Below are 17,257 nucleotides of genomic sequence, written 5' to 3' on the forward strand. Positions count from 1 at the left end.
GTGATAACTACTGCAGTTCCACTGCAATAGTGCCATTGTGTGGATAGGTAGCGTTAGGAAATTAGGACAATTGCTTGCCCTTCTTTCTATCAGCTACTTGCCGATTTCCGCCGTCTTTGTCGGTGTCCGTTATGTCATCGTCACCATCTACACTAATAATGGCTTCAGTCTCCATTGTGTCCCCAGCTGGAGGTGACTTGGAGGCTGAGCCCTCCATAGATGGCGTGCTCTCTGATTTTGAACGGTGGGCCTTCTTCCTGGGAGAACCGAGTTCCCCAGAAAGGGATCGAACATGAGACCGTCAGGGCCTCACGTTTTTACCCGCCATTTCCTTATTCTTTGAAGGAGAACCGGCAGATTGGTTGCCGGTCTTCTTCGGGGAACCTGTGATCCCTGATGGGGTTGGAGAAGACTTCTTCTCCAACTTCTTAGGGGAGCGCTGTGGCTTCCCTTTCTCCTCCTTCTTGACCTGTGCTTTGGTAGGAAGGCTGGAAGAAGGTTTTCCAGCCATATTTGGGGAAGTCATTCTCCCCGCACTTGAACTAGAGGACTTTCCAGCCGAAGGTGTCTGAGAAGTGCTCTTTCCAGAATTTTTTGGCAATAACTTACTTACCGATGCTTTTGTTGGGATTTGTTCTCTCTTTTCTTGGTTACTGGTGCTGTGAGGAACTGTCTGCTTGCTAGTTGATGGTTTCTCCAGAGCAGTTGCTACAAAACTTGTTGGTGTTATCGGTACTTTCGCTGCCTTCTCAGCAAAGGAGACGGAAAATTCCGGAGCGGCCATTGATTTAAATTTCCTCCGGGCATCTGGATAAGATAGTTTATCCAGTGTCTTAATCTCCTGGATCTTCTTTTCTTCCTTGAATATAGGACAATTCTTGGATTGCGGGGCATGCTCACCTGTGCAGTTTACACACACGGGTGGTGGTGTGCATTCTACACTGGTATGTGCCCCTTTTCCACATTCCCCACAAGTTGCTGAGCCTTGGCAGTGCGGTGATGTGTGACCAAACCGTTGGCAGTTGTAACAGTGCATAGGTGCTGGAATATACGGTCGAACTGTCAGCGTATACATTAAAACTTTAATTTGTTCGGGCAGTGTCTGTCTGTCAAAGGTGAGTATGAAAGCACCTGTGTCGTGAAGAGCTCCGACACGCCTCTTGAGCCTTTTGACGTCAGAAACTCCCCGACGTGCAAGGCTTCGGATGAGATCATCATCAGAGGCTTTGACTAAGTCCCTGTGAAAGATGACTGCTTTAATGGAGTTCAGGTTCCACCTTAACAGGTACTGGTCCGAACATTGTAGCTTCCAATAACCTCTTACTCTGTACAACGGTAGTAGTCTTGATAAGTACGGAGCTGTCTCATAGCTTCTGCATCTCATCAACCTCTCCACCAACAATATCCTCCACAGCATTACTGATTAGAAACAGATTTTCTGGAAGGAAGCTCTATCCATCGACTCTGGAGGCAACCAGGAATCAAGGCAGATTTGCCTCAGACGTTTCCCTATTGAACAAATCATCGGCTCTGTTGAAGCGTTTACGTTTCTTTGCGGTACAATTTAAAGACACAGTTTTAAGGCCTGCAGCCTTCGAAGAATTAAAACCAAAATCAAACTCAAAAACCATACATGTCCCACGAGTACCTGGAATATAAAAGGTCGACCTTCGGCAGAGCCCTGATGTACCGAAGGCAAGGCTATATACTCCAGAGGGTGCCCGGCATCTGGAGGGGGGTCGCTAGGAACTACTCACCCAGTAGCCATTCATCACCTCGCCATGACCCGAAACTTGTGACTGGGTTGGGCCACTAAGAACTACTCTCCCAGTAGCCATGCATCACCTCGCCACGATCCGAAACTTACGATTGGGGGAGGATAAAACCTCCATACTATCCTATTCTATCCGAGGCAGAGAGGTTGGCTGGACAGGAAGAGGAAAGAAATTTAAGAATGTGAGTATAGAAGGGTAGAAATAGTTATGAAATCTAAAGAGCACAGACACCTCTCAGGCAACTCGGGGGACACCTTGTTAGTCTGGCCCTACACCAAGGCCAATCCAGCATGGGTAACCCTGAGCTGGTACAGCCCTCGGGATCAACAAGCACTCAAGCCCCCACACCAACGTCAAGGTCATGGTGTCCTAGAGGGGGTGGTATTCAGAATATTTTTGGAACTCTATTGACTTGTACTGAGCACCTAATGCCTGCGATATTTCAGCTTTCATGCCTGGTAATTTGCCAAAACAATCTATAATTCAAAGCTTCTCTTTAATGTTCCTTTATGTTTCACACTAACCACTGTAACACCGTGAACTTCAGTCAAAAGCTGTAGCTAAACTGAAGGGTCAAGAGAAAGTGATGGAATACCACACTGTAGAACTGGTCATCCTTTCCGCAGAGGAAAGTACCGTTTCTTTCAAAACAATGCGGTAGAGTAAAGTACTTGTAAAAGAAAGTGGTAGTAAAACGTTCAACATAGTACAGAACCCTAACGCGAATGCCATATCAGTAATAAAAGATGTGAAGAAAACATAAACCGATACTTTGATTACAACAAACAGTGTTTTCCCAATGTATTAGTATTACCTGACTGATAATAATATCCATGATTATTAATATCCATGCCCAGGGCATGGCAAATCCTGGGCACCAGTTTGCCATGGCGCCTAAAATTATTTCTATAGCACCTTCTATTTCGAGTTGAGTATAACCTCCCCCTTTATATATTTAATTTCCAATTTGGTGTCACTGAACTATTGCAAAGCGCATGTAGTAATACACAAACCTTTGGCACTCATACAATTCATCGAACTCGGTTGAACAAGAGAACGAGGGTTTGAAACGCGGGGATTTTGGTAAGGGCAATTTATGCATTGATATTAATGTTATTACCATTTTAAATAATAATCAAGGCTGCATTATGTAAGCAATAGATGAAAAATGAATATTACATATGATCGTTTGAGTGTTGAAATAAACTTCTTGTAAAGAAACTATTACCGACATAGAAATGACTCAAATATGTTACTTCTCATGTAAATGTCACAAATAATATCTTGTGATGCTCCTTTACTATCAAAACACAATCTTTCTGAAGTTAGAAGTTTGAATTATTGTGGTAGGATAGAGAATCTGAAAAGGGAGATTGATAAATTAAAGGTAGATGTAGTTGGTAAAAGTGAAGTACATTGCCAGGAAGAGCAGGATTTTTGATCAGGCAACTACAGAATTATCAACACAAAATCAAACGGGAAATGCACGAGTTGATTTAATATAATGAATAAGAAAATAGAACAGCGGGTAAGCTACTACGATCAACATAGTGAAAGGATTATTGTTGTCAAGATAGACACTAAACCAATGCCACCACAATAGTGCAGGACTATATGCCTACCAGTTCAGCAGATGATGAAGAAATCGAAATAATTTATGAAGAGATAGAAGACTTAATGCAATATGTAAAAGGTGACGAGAATCTAACTGTGATGGGAGATTGGAATGCAGTGGTAGGACAAGGAGGAGAAGGAAATACAGTAGGAGAATTCAGATTCGGACAAAGGAATAAAAGAGGAAGTCGGATGGTTGAATTCTGCAACAATCATAATTTAGCCCTTGCTAATACCTGGTTCAAACACCACAAACAACGGCTGTGTACGTGAACGAGATCTGGAAACATTGGAAAGTATCGTATAGATTTCATTATGATTAGGCAGAGATTTAGAAATCAGGTGTTGGATTTCAAAACTTGATGATGAAAATGATGCTTGTTGTTTAAAGGGGCCTAACATCTAGGTCATCGGTCCCTAATGGTATGAAATGTTATGACAATTTAAAAATCCAGAATCCTCCACTGACCAGATTTGAAAACGTGAAGACGAAGAATGAATGGATGGATATGAAGTTAAAATAATCAGTGGATCTGACCCACAATGCTCCACATTCCCAGAAACTAGCGTTAAATAATAGTATTACTGACCAAGGGACTGCGTCTAAAGTACAATACTGAATCGATGATGCTTGTAGTTGAAATGGGCCCAAAATCCAGGTCATCGGCCCCTCATATTGGTACTTTTTGCTAGGAAAATAGAACCATGCTATTTGTCATGTTGCGGTACTAATCAAAAGTAGCGTAGACTCGCGGTATTCCACATATCATGGTACTACTAACAGGAAATGTAATTCACACATGTAACACAGACCTCTGGTGTTTCGAACACTGCGGTGATATGCAAACGTATGGCATTCCTCACATAAGTGGGCGAACCACAGGGACCCGCACTATCCCGTGGTGTTCCTCACATAGTGGGTACTAAGCATAAGGCAAGGCAAAACCATGGTGTCGCTCATCCCATGGTGTTGCTCATATAGGGGTACGAATCACAGGTACTGTAGAAGCTGGCAACGTAATCTATTGCTACTAATCACAAACCTATTTTGTACCTAAGATAGTGGTACTACGCGCAAGTAAAAGCAACCCATGGTGTTCCCCGCATGGTGATACTAATCACAAGTAGTCTCATGGTTCTAATTTGATCATCCCTTGGTCGCATCCTTTTAGTCACCTCTTACGACAGGCAGGGGATACCGTGGGTGTATTCTTCATCTGCATCCCCCACCCACAGCGGGTTGTGTGTATGGTCTGCGCGAGGTATGTTATTTCCCTCAAGTCCGTCGGCAAGCCGGTTGGGACCCCCCTAACTGTCACCTGGGAGATGCCACATGGGAGTATCACCTCTCCCCCTGCTACGCCAGCATGGTAGGTTCGTGGATTTCAAAACTATCCCAATAGCAGACACGGACTCTGACCACAACTTGTTGGTCATGAAATGCCATCTGAAGTTGAAGAAATTGAAGAAAGGAAGAAATACAACGAAATGGGATCTAGACAAGTTGAAAGAAAACATTGTAAGGGACTGTTCCCAGGAACATGTTGCACAAAGACTAAATGAAAAGGCTGAAGGTAACACAATAGAGGAAGGGTGGACTGTCGTGAAGAATGAAGTCTCTAGGGCTGCTGAAGGAAGAAAGGAAAGATCAATTAACGATCAGTGGATATCTCCACGAGATACTAGACCTGACTGGTGAAAGACGAAACTCAGAGAATTACAGTATGCAAAGCTTTATCTGATCCTGTAATAATTAAGATGGGAATTCCTCAAGGTAGTATTATTTGACGTTTATGTTTTCTTACATGTATAAGAATAAGAATATTTATTCAGCATTGATCATTTACATGAAACAGGTTTTGTCATCCAATACTACAGTATTATTTCTACTATCTATATACAGTTATTAAAAGTCAATATTAACAGTTTTTATTTCTAAGAATTCCTTTACGTCATAAAATGGATTTTTCAACATCCAGTTATACAGTTTTCTTTTAAAATTATTGATGGACACATCCTGTGCAGAGAATGGTAATTTATTAAAAAATATTATACTATTTACTTTATGTGAGTTACCTGTTTTAACAAGTCTATGTCTTGAGACATCAATATTACCCTTATTACGAGTATTGTGTTGATGGATGTTTTCCCTGATGGTAAATTCATTCAGATGGTTTTTAACATACAATAATGAGATAAAAATATATAGATTTATAACTGTTAATATTTTAAGCCTGATAAAAAGGGGATGACAGTGCTCAGAAGAACCAGCTTTACACATTACACGAACAAGCTTCTTCTGAATTAGCAATACATTATGGACATAAGATGAATGTCCCCACAATAGCAGCCCTTATGAAATATAGGACTGGGAAAATCCAAAATATGCCATTCTCAAATAGTCTACTGTTATTAATTCCCTCAATTTCCACATAAGATATGAGACCCGTGATACCTTTTTACAGACATGATTGACATGTACTTCCCAACTTAATTTGGTATCAATATGAATACCCAGTAGCTTGACTGACTGAATTTCTATATTACTGGACAATCCTAACAGAATATGTTGGGTTTTATTCTCGTTGCAGAGTATTTTATTAGATGAAAACCATTTCACTGCAGTCCTAAGAGCTTCTTGTGACATCTCTTGCAGATTTAATACGTCCTGATGCATGTTGATTAGTGTTGTGTCATCTGCACATGATATAACTGATTGTGACGCAACATTCTGTTGTAGGTCATTAACAGCAACATTAAAGAGAAATGGGCCAAGTACAGATCCTTGTGGAATGCCTGTAATAACATCTTTCAATGTGGAATGTCTACTTCTAATTGCAACAAACTGGTATCTGTTACTTAAATACATCTTAATTACATCCAAAGTGGGACTATTTATGCCATAATACTGAAGTTTTCCCAACAAAATGTCATGATCTATATAGTCAAAATGCTTTACTCAAATCACATAAAACCAGAGAAACCATTTTCCTATTTTCAAAGGCTGTTAAAGTTTGATTGACAATTTCCAGAAACGCGGAGGTAGTACTTTTACCCTGTCAGAATCCATATTGATAACCAAACAACAGGGCACGATTTTCAAAGTAGTTACTAAGTTGACTATAAATAACTGATTCAATTATTTTAGATAATATGGGAACAATTGAGACTGCATGGTAATTTTGGGGAAGATGTTTGTCACCACTTTTGAAGACCAGAATAACTTTTGAAATTTTAAGCATATTCGGAAAAAACCCATTTAAACATTTATTGATACAAAACGCTAGTGGTTCACAAATCAGATGAATTGTTTGTTTAATAATGTAATTGGACAGCCAATAACAGTCCATACTTTTAGAATTAGATAATTTTGAGACCGTCTTTATGATTTTATTTGACGTAATGTCAACCCATTGGAAAGTATGTCTCCCTAATTGATGTGGACCAGGCCCAATGTTAGCAGATGCACCACCCATACCCCAGCAGCTTCCATATTGTCACAGCCATGGATGAGACTGGGACTTTGGTGAAAGCTAAAAACACTTTGCTCTGGCCTTGGCACAGGTTGTTCATGCTGATGAAATGGGAGACCCAATTTTGAGGTCAGAATTTGACAGAGCTTTAAGAGACTTAAATAGGAGCAAGGCATCTGGAATTGATGGTATTCACACTAGAGTACAAAAATGTTGCAAAGTTTGGACTGGGAAGACTCGGGAGAAAGGAGACGAGTTGCTCGACTAAGTGGTAATAATAATAATAATAATGCTATTTGCTTTACGTCCCACTAACTACTCTTTTACGTTTTTCAGAGACGCCAAAGTGCCGGAATTTTGTCCCGCAGCAGTTCTTTTTCGTGCCAGTAAATCTACCGACACGAGGCTGATGTATTTGAGCACCTTCAAATACCACAGGAATGAGCCAGGATCGAACCTGCCAAGTTGGGGTCAGAAGGCCAGCGCCTCAACCGCCTAAACACCAATATTTGTGGAACTAAATGTATCACACACACAAAATTTTCTAAATTTCTACAACAATGCATGTTAATATGAACAAGAAAATCATGCAAAAATGATGTGGAAATGAACTTGAAGTAGGAGAGAGAAGAGAGCCTTCCTTTATTCTTGCCAGGGACCCACTAACCCACCCCTAGAAGTATTTCTTACTTATACAGGGTGTATCAGAACTATACCAACAACAAAATCAGGGTTGCTTTTCATGTAAAGAATGATAGTGCAATCGGATTGGCACAGAAAGTTTTTCTGTTCAAGAAAAGAAAAAGGGGTTACTTTGTTACTTCCAGGCATGCAATTCAGATTCATAGGATATTAACTTCACGTTTTTGATCCGTATTGAATTGTGATCACAATAATAATTAAACTTATGTCGTAATGGTCCACCTTTTCAATACTATATGACGTAAACATTACGTTACGTATTATTGCAATTCAGATTGGCAAACTTGCCATATTTGCTGTGCCAGAGCAAACCACTACTGTGCTTCAGGGAGGAAAAGGGTAAGGAGGGGAAGTGTGGTATATGATGGACACACAGATACAATTTCCTTATTCAACTCACACAGGATTGTTCTTGTCTCTTAGAGGCAATATCCACAGTTCCTTTAATAAAAAGCTGTAGCTGCACTGTAATTAAGACAGACTTGTCAGTCAAGGAATGCACCAGATCGTTTCTCCTCTCGTCTGTTGGTTGCAGTAATGTTCTTTATTATTTAACATGCTCGAAGATGCACGATTGTTTATTCTTTCACTCACAACATTATAAATGGCATGAAATGCTGAATGAAGGAAACAATACGCCCAATGGTTTGATTACAGTAAACTCTCTCCAAATAGACAATAAAGTAAGTGTAAACAAAACCACATGACTTTGACTGCTTCACACTTCATTCAGTCTGATGACGGTTTTGTGGAGGGTGGTGATCTTGTGTACGAGTCTACCAAAAACAGAGACTATCACAATGAAATGACTGGTGACATATTTAAATCGTGGTTTGAAAGAATATTACCAAACCTGATGCCTGGTAGTGTTATCATGTTAGACAACGCTCTTTATCACAGCATGTAGTTAGAACAGATCCCAAACAAATTCTGGAAGAAAGCTGAAGTCATTTCCTGTCTGAGAAGTAAAAATGTAACATGTGACAAAGGACTTGTTAAAACCAAATGGCTGGAATTGGTAAAGACTTAGCTTATCAAGCGGGCCACACTGTACTCGGACTGCCCCTGTATCACTGTGAATTAAACCTAATAAAGATGGTGTTGAGCCAGATCACATGTTATGTTGCCAGCCTTAACACCACTTTCAAACTCTGTAACGTACATAAACAGCTTGACAGCTGATCAATGGCATTCCTATGTTCAGAAAGTGGTGCGCGAAGAGAAAAAGATGTGGGACTTGGATGGGCCATAGATAAAAGGTTATCAATTTAGGAGAGGATTCTAGCGATGCAAGTGACAGCGAATCGTCTGATTTACAGGGAACTGAGCCTCTTGCAAGTTCGGATTAATGAAATATTGAAATGTCACATAAGTAGGCAAACTTTTTAATTTTCATGGCAAATATACTTTATAGCAATGATTTTTTTTGTTACCGCATTGCAAATATGTTCACATGTCTATATCGGTAAATTTTCATGTATGTTCATAATTAATGTCAAGAATTTCATTTCTGGTCTGTACTGAATCAAAATTTACATGAACAGGTGGAAGACGCTACCCTTATCTTTGATTGCATGTTCATATTGACGCAAAGAGGAGGCAGTGAGACACATGGACACATGGAGTGATACAAAATGTTTGTTTGTCTGCTGTATTCTTTCGTTGGAAATAGTTTAGATGTTCAATATGCCCCACTCCTACTTCGATGCACAGTTCACGATGGTATAGTAGTGACTTTTGGACTCTGTTTAGGATGTGTGATGTGTCGCGAACAACCTGAAAGCTACCTGTATTCCTGGTAAGGTCACCGCACAGACGAATCGTTAAGCATGACAGATGGTGCAGCGAACGAGTCCCATGCTCAACCACATGCACACTGTCTCTACTTGAATATAAGGCAGTAGCGATCAGCGAGACATTGATGTTTCAAGCAAACAGTGTACATCGACATGGGCAGATGTAGGGATGTGACAGAGTGGCAAAAAGGGGAGGGGGAATCGTATTTGACTGTGCCCATGGCCATACGATGCGTGAAGTTGCTGGATTTGTTGGTGTTTCCCAGTGGATTATTTAATGTGTCTACAAGCAGTGGTGTACTACACATGGCCATGAAACACGTCAGAATTGTAGTCGGTAAAAGATCCTGAGTGAGAGGAACTGCAGACGCATTTCACGGCTTATGGATCAAAATCGCTTCCAAACCCGATAGGAATGGCTGCAGACAGTGAATGAAGGTCCATCCTAACATGTTAGCGGAAGAACATTGTGACGGGAGTAGCATGCAACGAACATTTGGAGTCGGTCACCTTACAAGAGGCCACTGCTCACACAGGCACATAAAGCTGTGCGACTTAAATAGGCTAGAAATCATTAAACATGGACAGTAGCTGACTGGTGGAATGTAATAGTGGTTACATGTTACAAATCTCATGTAATGTGGTTGACGAATCACGCTTTTGCCTGTATTTCAATGACGCACGTCGCTGAGTGGACCGAAGGCCAAATGAAGCATTTCATCCTGGATGAGTGCAAGGTCAGGTTCAAGCTGGAGGTGAGTCTGTGATGTTTTTCGTATAATGGATTGGGCCCGCTCACTGAGGTGATCACTAACATGAACCAGCAAGTTTACTTAAACATTCTAGATGATCAGGTGTTGCCTTTCAGTCAACATCTGCATGATGAGTATGCTATCGATACACCGATTTTTCAAGACGAGAACAGCAAAGTTCATCAGGTTGGATGCATATGTGACTGGTTTTATGAACACCCGCACACTATTACATCTCACTGGCCTGCAAAATCACCTGACTTCAACCCCACTCAAAATCTGTGGGACATGTTGGAACAGCGAATAAAATGCCGACATCAGCCTCCCAGCTGTTTGGTGGAATTGTGTGATCAAATCCTCAGCGAGTGGCTTAATCTGGATGTGACGTACCTGCGCAACCTTGTGGACTCTCTTCCTAACCAAATCCAGAGGTGGAGTTACACAGTATTAAATGATGCTTGTAATGATTTCTCCAGCAGTGACTAATTTTTTGTCCAGTGAGTTTACAATCTCCTCTTCTCTTTCTACTGGGTTCGCATAGTAGTCAATTTGTGCAGAACAAACTGTACACCGCCTACTGGGGCTGGGAGCGACTATGCAAAACGAACTAGAAACTTGCGCATTTGTGCCGGGCATTACCTCTGCCTCTCCCTTCCCTCCTGACGTACAGCAACAGGCAGCGGCTGGCTCTCTGGCATAGCAAGTGTGGCAAGTTTGTCAATATGAATCACGCACCCAGAAGTAAAAGCAACCTCATTTCTCTAAAAGAAAAATTTTCTCCACCAATCCGCTTGCCCCATCATTCTTAACATAACACGAATGAACATCCCTGACTTTTTTGTCAGTATAGTTCTAACACACTCTGTATAGAGAAATTAAAATGAACACTATCAATCTCGGACATGCAACTAATTTCTGTGTTCCTGTTGGCCAGAGCACTTTGATATTGTCTTTGATAGAGTTTGCATTATGTGTAGCCACAGGGCTGCCACATTCTATGAAAATAATGAAACCACAAAGTTTTGAAAGTGTTATGGCTAATACTAGATGTATCTGTGATATGAATATATTTTAAACCAGACTAACGGACATGTCACTTCCAATGGTCTAACAAATCCAGACCAATGGCCGTGTCAATAACCAACACCATCGCAGGGAGTCGGCTCTTAACGTGGGGGTTTACACATCCCGAACCTCTTTGCTTGCCCACATTTGTCTCATTAAAAGCCAATAATGTAACCAAATAAGACCAATGGTCTGGTCACTAGATGCACCTTTTTGAGTGTTATGACGCTGTTGCAGCCATGATGCCATGTTGGATTCCTAACCTCTCTGTTGCACTCCCATTAGTAAAGTTTTACTAATCTTCACACTGTACTGTTTCAGCTTCCACCCACCAGGATCCCTACTTGCCATTTTATACTTTTCAGTATTCATGTACAGTAAATTATGACAACAAAGGTGAAAGATTACAGTCCTGATCATTAGTTGATGCCATGCTACCCAATACTCATTACTAGGGCCCGGATGTTTATGTAGTAATAGGTTAGAATGCAAATCAAGTAGAAGCCCTAATGTTTATGCAAACCTCATAACATTACCTTCGTGCAGGTAGACTCTACTTGTTACTCGCTTCAGTAAATTTGCATTCTAACCTATTACTGCATAAACACCCGGGCCCTACTCATTACATTCAGCAGTGTGCGGAATGACTTCCATTTGTTTACTTCTCGCAGCCTTCTTGCTGAGACGTGAGCAGGAACGTGTACAAGCTCAAGTAGTCAACAATGCTCCCAACCTGTTTAGATGGGAACTAAGACTAGTGACAAAACCACTGGACTGTGACCAAGGAAAGGAGGTCTGAGGGAGGAAACTTCCAGGTTAGGGCCGCGAAGCGGCTTTTAGGTCCCTTGTATTTTGTAGGGCGATAGGAGCACATTGCATACTGGACAGTGACGTAAAACTGAATTAATTTATAATTCGCGTGAGTGGCAAAGCGATTGAATCTGGATTGGTTAGGTCCGGATAGTGACCAAACCATTGGTTTGCGGTGGTTAGGTCCGGCTAATGACAAAACCACTGGTCTGTGTTAGTTATGTCTGGTTAGTGACAAAACCATTAGACTGTGACCAAGCAAACAGGGTCTGGGTGCACAAAGGCTACAAAGTGGCTTTTAGGTCTAGCATTCTGAAGGGCAATAGCAGCACAGTCTATGTTGGACAGTGTGGAAAAGCTGAATGAATTTATATTTTGAGTCAGTGAGAAAGTGAATAGTTTGGATTGGTTACCGGGTACGTCTGGATAGTGAAAAAAACCATTGCTATTTGGTTAGATCCTATTAGTGACAAAACCATTGGACTGTGACCAAGCAAAGGGGGTCTGGGAGCATAAGCCCCCAGGTTAGGGCCATGAAGCAGTCTTTAGGTCTTTAGTATTCTGTATGGCGATAAGACCACATTCTATTTCACCTAAGGCAACAGGTGAACCCCTATTTAAGAGCTCCTTCTCCCTAGACGCGAGAGTGCATGAATTCCTTAAGACTGCCGCAGTCCTCTATCTGCCACTGCATTAAGGTAAGTTTCATATATAATTATTGCTGTTGTGCATTTCACATTGTTTCCTTTACATGGTGTTTTTATTTGTGCTTTTATTCAGTCGGGGTTGGTAACACAATCTAATTGTCACCGCTGATGGCAATGACATCATATTCTTTTCACGTAGGCCAATAGGAATGCAAATAGCTACTTTAGCAATGGACAATGGCAGGTGCTGCTCTTTATTAGGTTATAAAAGTAAATGTACTTCTGGGAGTGCGAAGGTGGGTTCCTAGACATCACAATGAACACATCTCTCCTCTAAAAGGAATTCCAATTAAGAGTTACATAATTTCCACTCCCTTAAAATGTTACAAACTTTGGGTTGCACAGTGTCAACTTATGCCACCTAATCTTTCATATGTCTTCTCTAGATCTACGAAACATAATCGTCATTTAAACATGATATAGGCTTTTGGGCTTATGCCGTGTCAAGAAAATAACGTGAAATACTTCACGCTTCGCAGGGTAAACACAATATAAGAACCGTGTTTGGCACCATCACTAAAATTGCTAACAGTCTGGGTAAAACCAACGACAAATTATCTCCACTTTTACATCCTGGGGTATACAAAATTCCCTGTACTTGCGATAAGGTATACAATGGCCAAACATGCCGGTCCATTGGTACTCGTATCAAGGAACATGAATGTAATATTAGTTTCAAACAGCCAGACAGCAATAGCCAAGCACCCTCTATCGCCAGGTCATGATGTCATGTTCCAAGATGCTCGAGCTCTTACCAACACTAGACAAGCCACAGGGCCAGGATTATATGGGAAGCTGTGGAAATGCGTAGAAATCCTAACAATTTCAACAGGGACACTGCCTATCAATTAAGTAATACCTGGTTGCCAGCCATTAAGGATTTACGTAGGTAGTTCCCTTCCCTGTCCCTTCATATTTGTTATTTTGTTTCGGTGCTTTCCAAATTCGTACGTTCCTCATCGCCAGATATTTCAATCCAGGCTTGTGTCAATGTCATACCTTCATAATTATGTACTGCACGTAGACCTGTTATGTGACACTCTCAGACCGATTCTTATGGCTCCGTCAGCTTCTTCTTTGAACGCTAAAGCTATAGCACGTCTGGAGAGCCATCTAGTGACGAATGAAAGTACCATTTTCCACTACTATTATAATGTCTAAATTCAAACCTCATTGTTTGAGAAACCAGTAGAAATTCAGTAAGGATTACATTACTTTGATAGCATGATAATGATGTAATATGTTGGAAATCTTAAGTGGAATACCTTGTAGAGGAGACACGTGTTCACTGTGATAGTAAAGAACCCACCCGCTGTCCCCCAGAAGTAATTTTGCTTTTATAGCCTAATACAATTTATCACGCGCCATAGTCCATCGCCTAACTACATACCAGCATTTCCATTGACACAATGGGATACGATGTCACTCCAAGCCATGAAGTAAATGAACTCCGTTACCAACCCGCCCGCGCACAAGAAATACACAACTGCACAATAAATATACAAGTGAATGCAATCTGTAAAGAAAGAACTCTATTCAACTCACCTTAATGTAGGGGAGGGTTCAGCACGCTTGCAGCTTTAAAAAACTCGTGCTTTCCCCTATGCTTGATCGTAGACCAATGGCCTAACCAATCCAGACCAATGGCTTTGTAATTAACTTACCCTAACCATTCCAGACCAATGGAGGTTTCACGCGGGATACTAGAGGCCTAGGGCCGCTTTGCGGCTTCTAACCTGGGGTCTTATGCCCCTATACCCCCTTTGCTTCATCCAGACCAATGGCTTTTTCACTCACCTACCCTAACCAATCCAGACCAATGGAGGTGTCATGTAGGATACTACAGGACTAGGGCCGCTTTGCGGCTTCTAACCCCTTTACTTGACCCAGACCAATGGCCTAACCTATCCAGACCAATGGCTTTGTCACGAGATTCGTAAATGCAAAAGTAGCGCCGCTGCACTAGGACTAGTTCTTTATATGAACAGTTGGCTGCTCTGTCCACCGCACGATCAAGCCCTTCGCGAGACGCAAGCAAGAGAGAAACAAATGACAGTGCAATCGCGCCTAGATGCGTGGGCTGGAAAATGTAAGTTGTTGTGAATTTTTGCTGAGAAGCCTTTCTCGTGGACAGTCAAGATTTTCTTCCGATGACGCAGAGCAAGTTCTCTGCGAAACGTAAAGAATTTCACCTTATTTTCTTGACACGGCATAAGCCCAAAAGCCTATATCATGTTTATAAGCACAGGCCGTGAAAGCATCAATGGCATCATAATCGTCACTTCTCTAATAATATTTTTCAATTACTTGACGAATACTAAAAAGGTAGTTATGACAACCCCTCTGTGGTTTGAAACCATGTTGGTTTCCATCCACTCTCTAACCACCGATCACACCCTCTTATCTAAATTGCCTGGTCGAGTATACGATCAGTGAAATACCTCAATAGCTGATGCAAACCTTTCTCTTCCCTTCATTACCGACAGGTGCAATTTCTGCTTCTGTCCAGCTACACTTCCCTCAAAAGCAAACTGAACAAGTCCTGGATGTCTTAAGATGTGTCCCATCAACCTATCTTTTTCCCGGTCAAATTTAGCCAAATCAAACTCCTCTCACAAGGTGGTGACACCTTAAGTAAGTACAATATGGTACCAAGTGTACAAATGTATCATTCATTATGAAAATAAACCTGTAAAGTGAAGGTTTAGTTCAAGTTAAAATACATTTTATTAACAACAGGATTCACTGTTACGGAATAGGCCCTATTCCAAGTGTTGTTCTTACCTTCCTGTTAGCAATAACTTGTGTCATCACATTGTAACATTCTAATGCATATCTACCAACCCCACCTCCCCCAAAAGCAATATCTATACTGTGTTAAATACAAACCTTCAAGTTCTTTTGAAGATACACTACAAGCAGCAGCATGCACACCAGGCAACACATTAAGACTATCAAAGGGAACCTGACAACAAGGGCAAAATCCCCTTGATCCTGGTGCTTGTCTCTTTCTTGGGGTCAGCCTCTTCTTGGGGCTACGTTTAGTTCTTGAATCAGGATAGTCACTCGACAAACAGTGAACAGTAGAAGATGCTACATTCGTTGTGCTCGGTAAAGTGCAGTGTTCCGAACCTGATATGGCACGTTCATCAAATTTAGGTTTTAAAAAACATTTCAGTGACAACTGCTTCGTACTAAACGATGAACGCTGACTAAAGCTTATACAAGACTGTGAACACGTTCCTTTCGAAGTCCGCTTCTTCATAAATGGCACGAAAGTTTCTAACTCGTCGTCTTCCATCTGTGGGATTCTTTCAACTCGTCCTTTGGCTTCTCACATACACTAAAGTTCCTTTAAGCCCGAAACACTGTAACTTGACAGAGGTTAGAAGGGTATCGCTATTTACCACTATTTACATTCACCAGTGTGAGGTATCACGGTCACATGTATATACGGTATCTTCTTATCAGGCGGGCGCGCGATTACAGACAGGAAGGAAATCGTATCTTCTGATTTTTGAAAATGAAGTTTTACAAATGTGGCGCGCAAAAGATATATAATTACTCATTTATTTAATTATCCATTTATTTATTTATGTATTTATTGTCATCGTCAAAGAATACCAACAAGCACACTTTACGCGACTTTGCACCAAGGAGAAATAGATCCGTCGTCCGTCATTCCTGTATAAGGAATATATATATATATATATATTGAATTTTAGGCCTTCCCCTAAACATAAATAAATAAATAAATAAATAAATGGATAATTAAATAAATAAGTAATTATATATCTTTTGCGCGCCACATTTGTAAAACTTCATTTTCAAAAATCAGAAGATACGATTTCCTTCCTGTCTGTAATCGCGCGCCCGCCTGATAAGAAGATACCGTATATACATGTGACCGTGATACCTCACACTGGTGAATGTAAATAGTGGTATATATATAAAAAATAACAGTTTTGTCTGTACATTGCTCAGAATTTGAAAATAATGGTATATCTGTATCAGTCATGTCCACAGTAACAAGGAAATGCATTTTTTACTTTTCCGTAATTTCTGTCTGTCTGTCTGTCTGTCTGTCTGTCTGTCTGTCTATCTGTCTGTACACGCATCACGAGAAAACGGCTGAAGAGAACTTGATGAAAATCGGTATGTTAGGTCGGGGGATGAGCCACTACAATCTAGGCTATACATTATTTTATTCACGCTGAGTGAAATGGTAGTTTGGGGGAAGGCCTAAAATTCAATTCTCAAATATTTATATTATTAGTTGTCCTATCAATAAATACTACATAACTAAAGTTACATAGAATTCAATTTCCGATCATATATGTCTTATACATTTTTACCGTAGCGGTCACGATAACCGAGATATTCATGAATTTCGATTTTTGTTGCCAAGTCTGCATCAACGCCGAGCCACGAGAAAATGGGTGAACAGAATTTAATGAAAATCGGTATATAGAGTTGAGGAAGAACAAACTATAGCCTAAGCTATAAACAATTTTACTGACCCTGGATTAAATTGTAGTTTAGGGGCAGCAACTAAAATTTAAT

The 17,257-nt window shown here is 40.8% G+C and overlaps 1 protein-coding gene across 2 annotated transcripts in view; it reads right to left on the minus strand.

The window, feature by feature from the left end:
• Positions 1-16,294, minus strand: part of LOC136858723 (DNA cross-link repair 1A protein) — a 231,959-nt gene extending 215,665 nt beyond the window's left edge. For both annotated transcript variants that reach the window (XM_067138466.2, XM_068229564.1), the window contains exon 1: positions 15,584-16,294. In XM_067138466.2, coding sequence (XP_066994567.2) covers positions 15,584-15,995 — 412 coding nt within the window. In that variant the 5' untranslated portion in view covers positions 15,996-16,294. The remainder of the gene's footprint in view (positions 1-15,583) is intronic.
• Between the last annotated feature and the right edge of the window lie 963 nt (positions 16,295-17,257).

Source organism: Anabrus simplex, chromosome 1, assembly GCF_040414725.1.
Source record: "Anabrus simplex isolate iqAnaSimp1 chromosome 1, ASM4041472v1, whole genome shotgun sequence".
Lineage (NCBI taxonomy): Eukaryota > Metazoa > Arthropoda > Insecta > Orthoptera > Tettigoniidae > Anabrus > Anabrus simplex.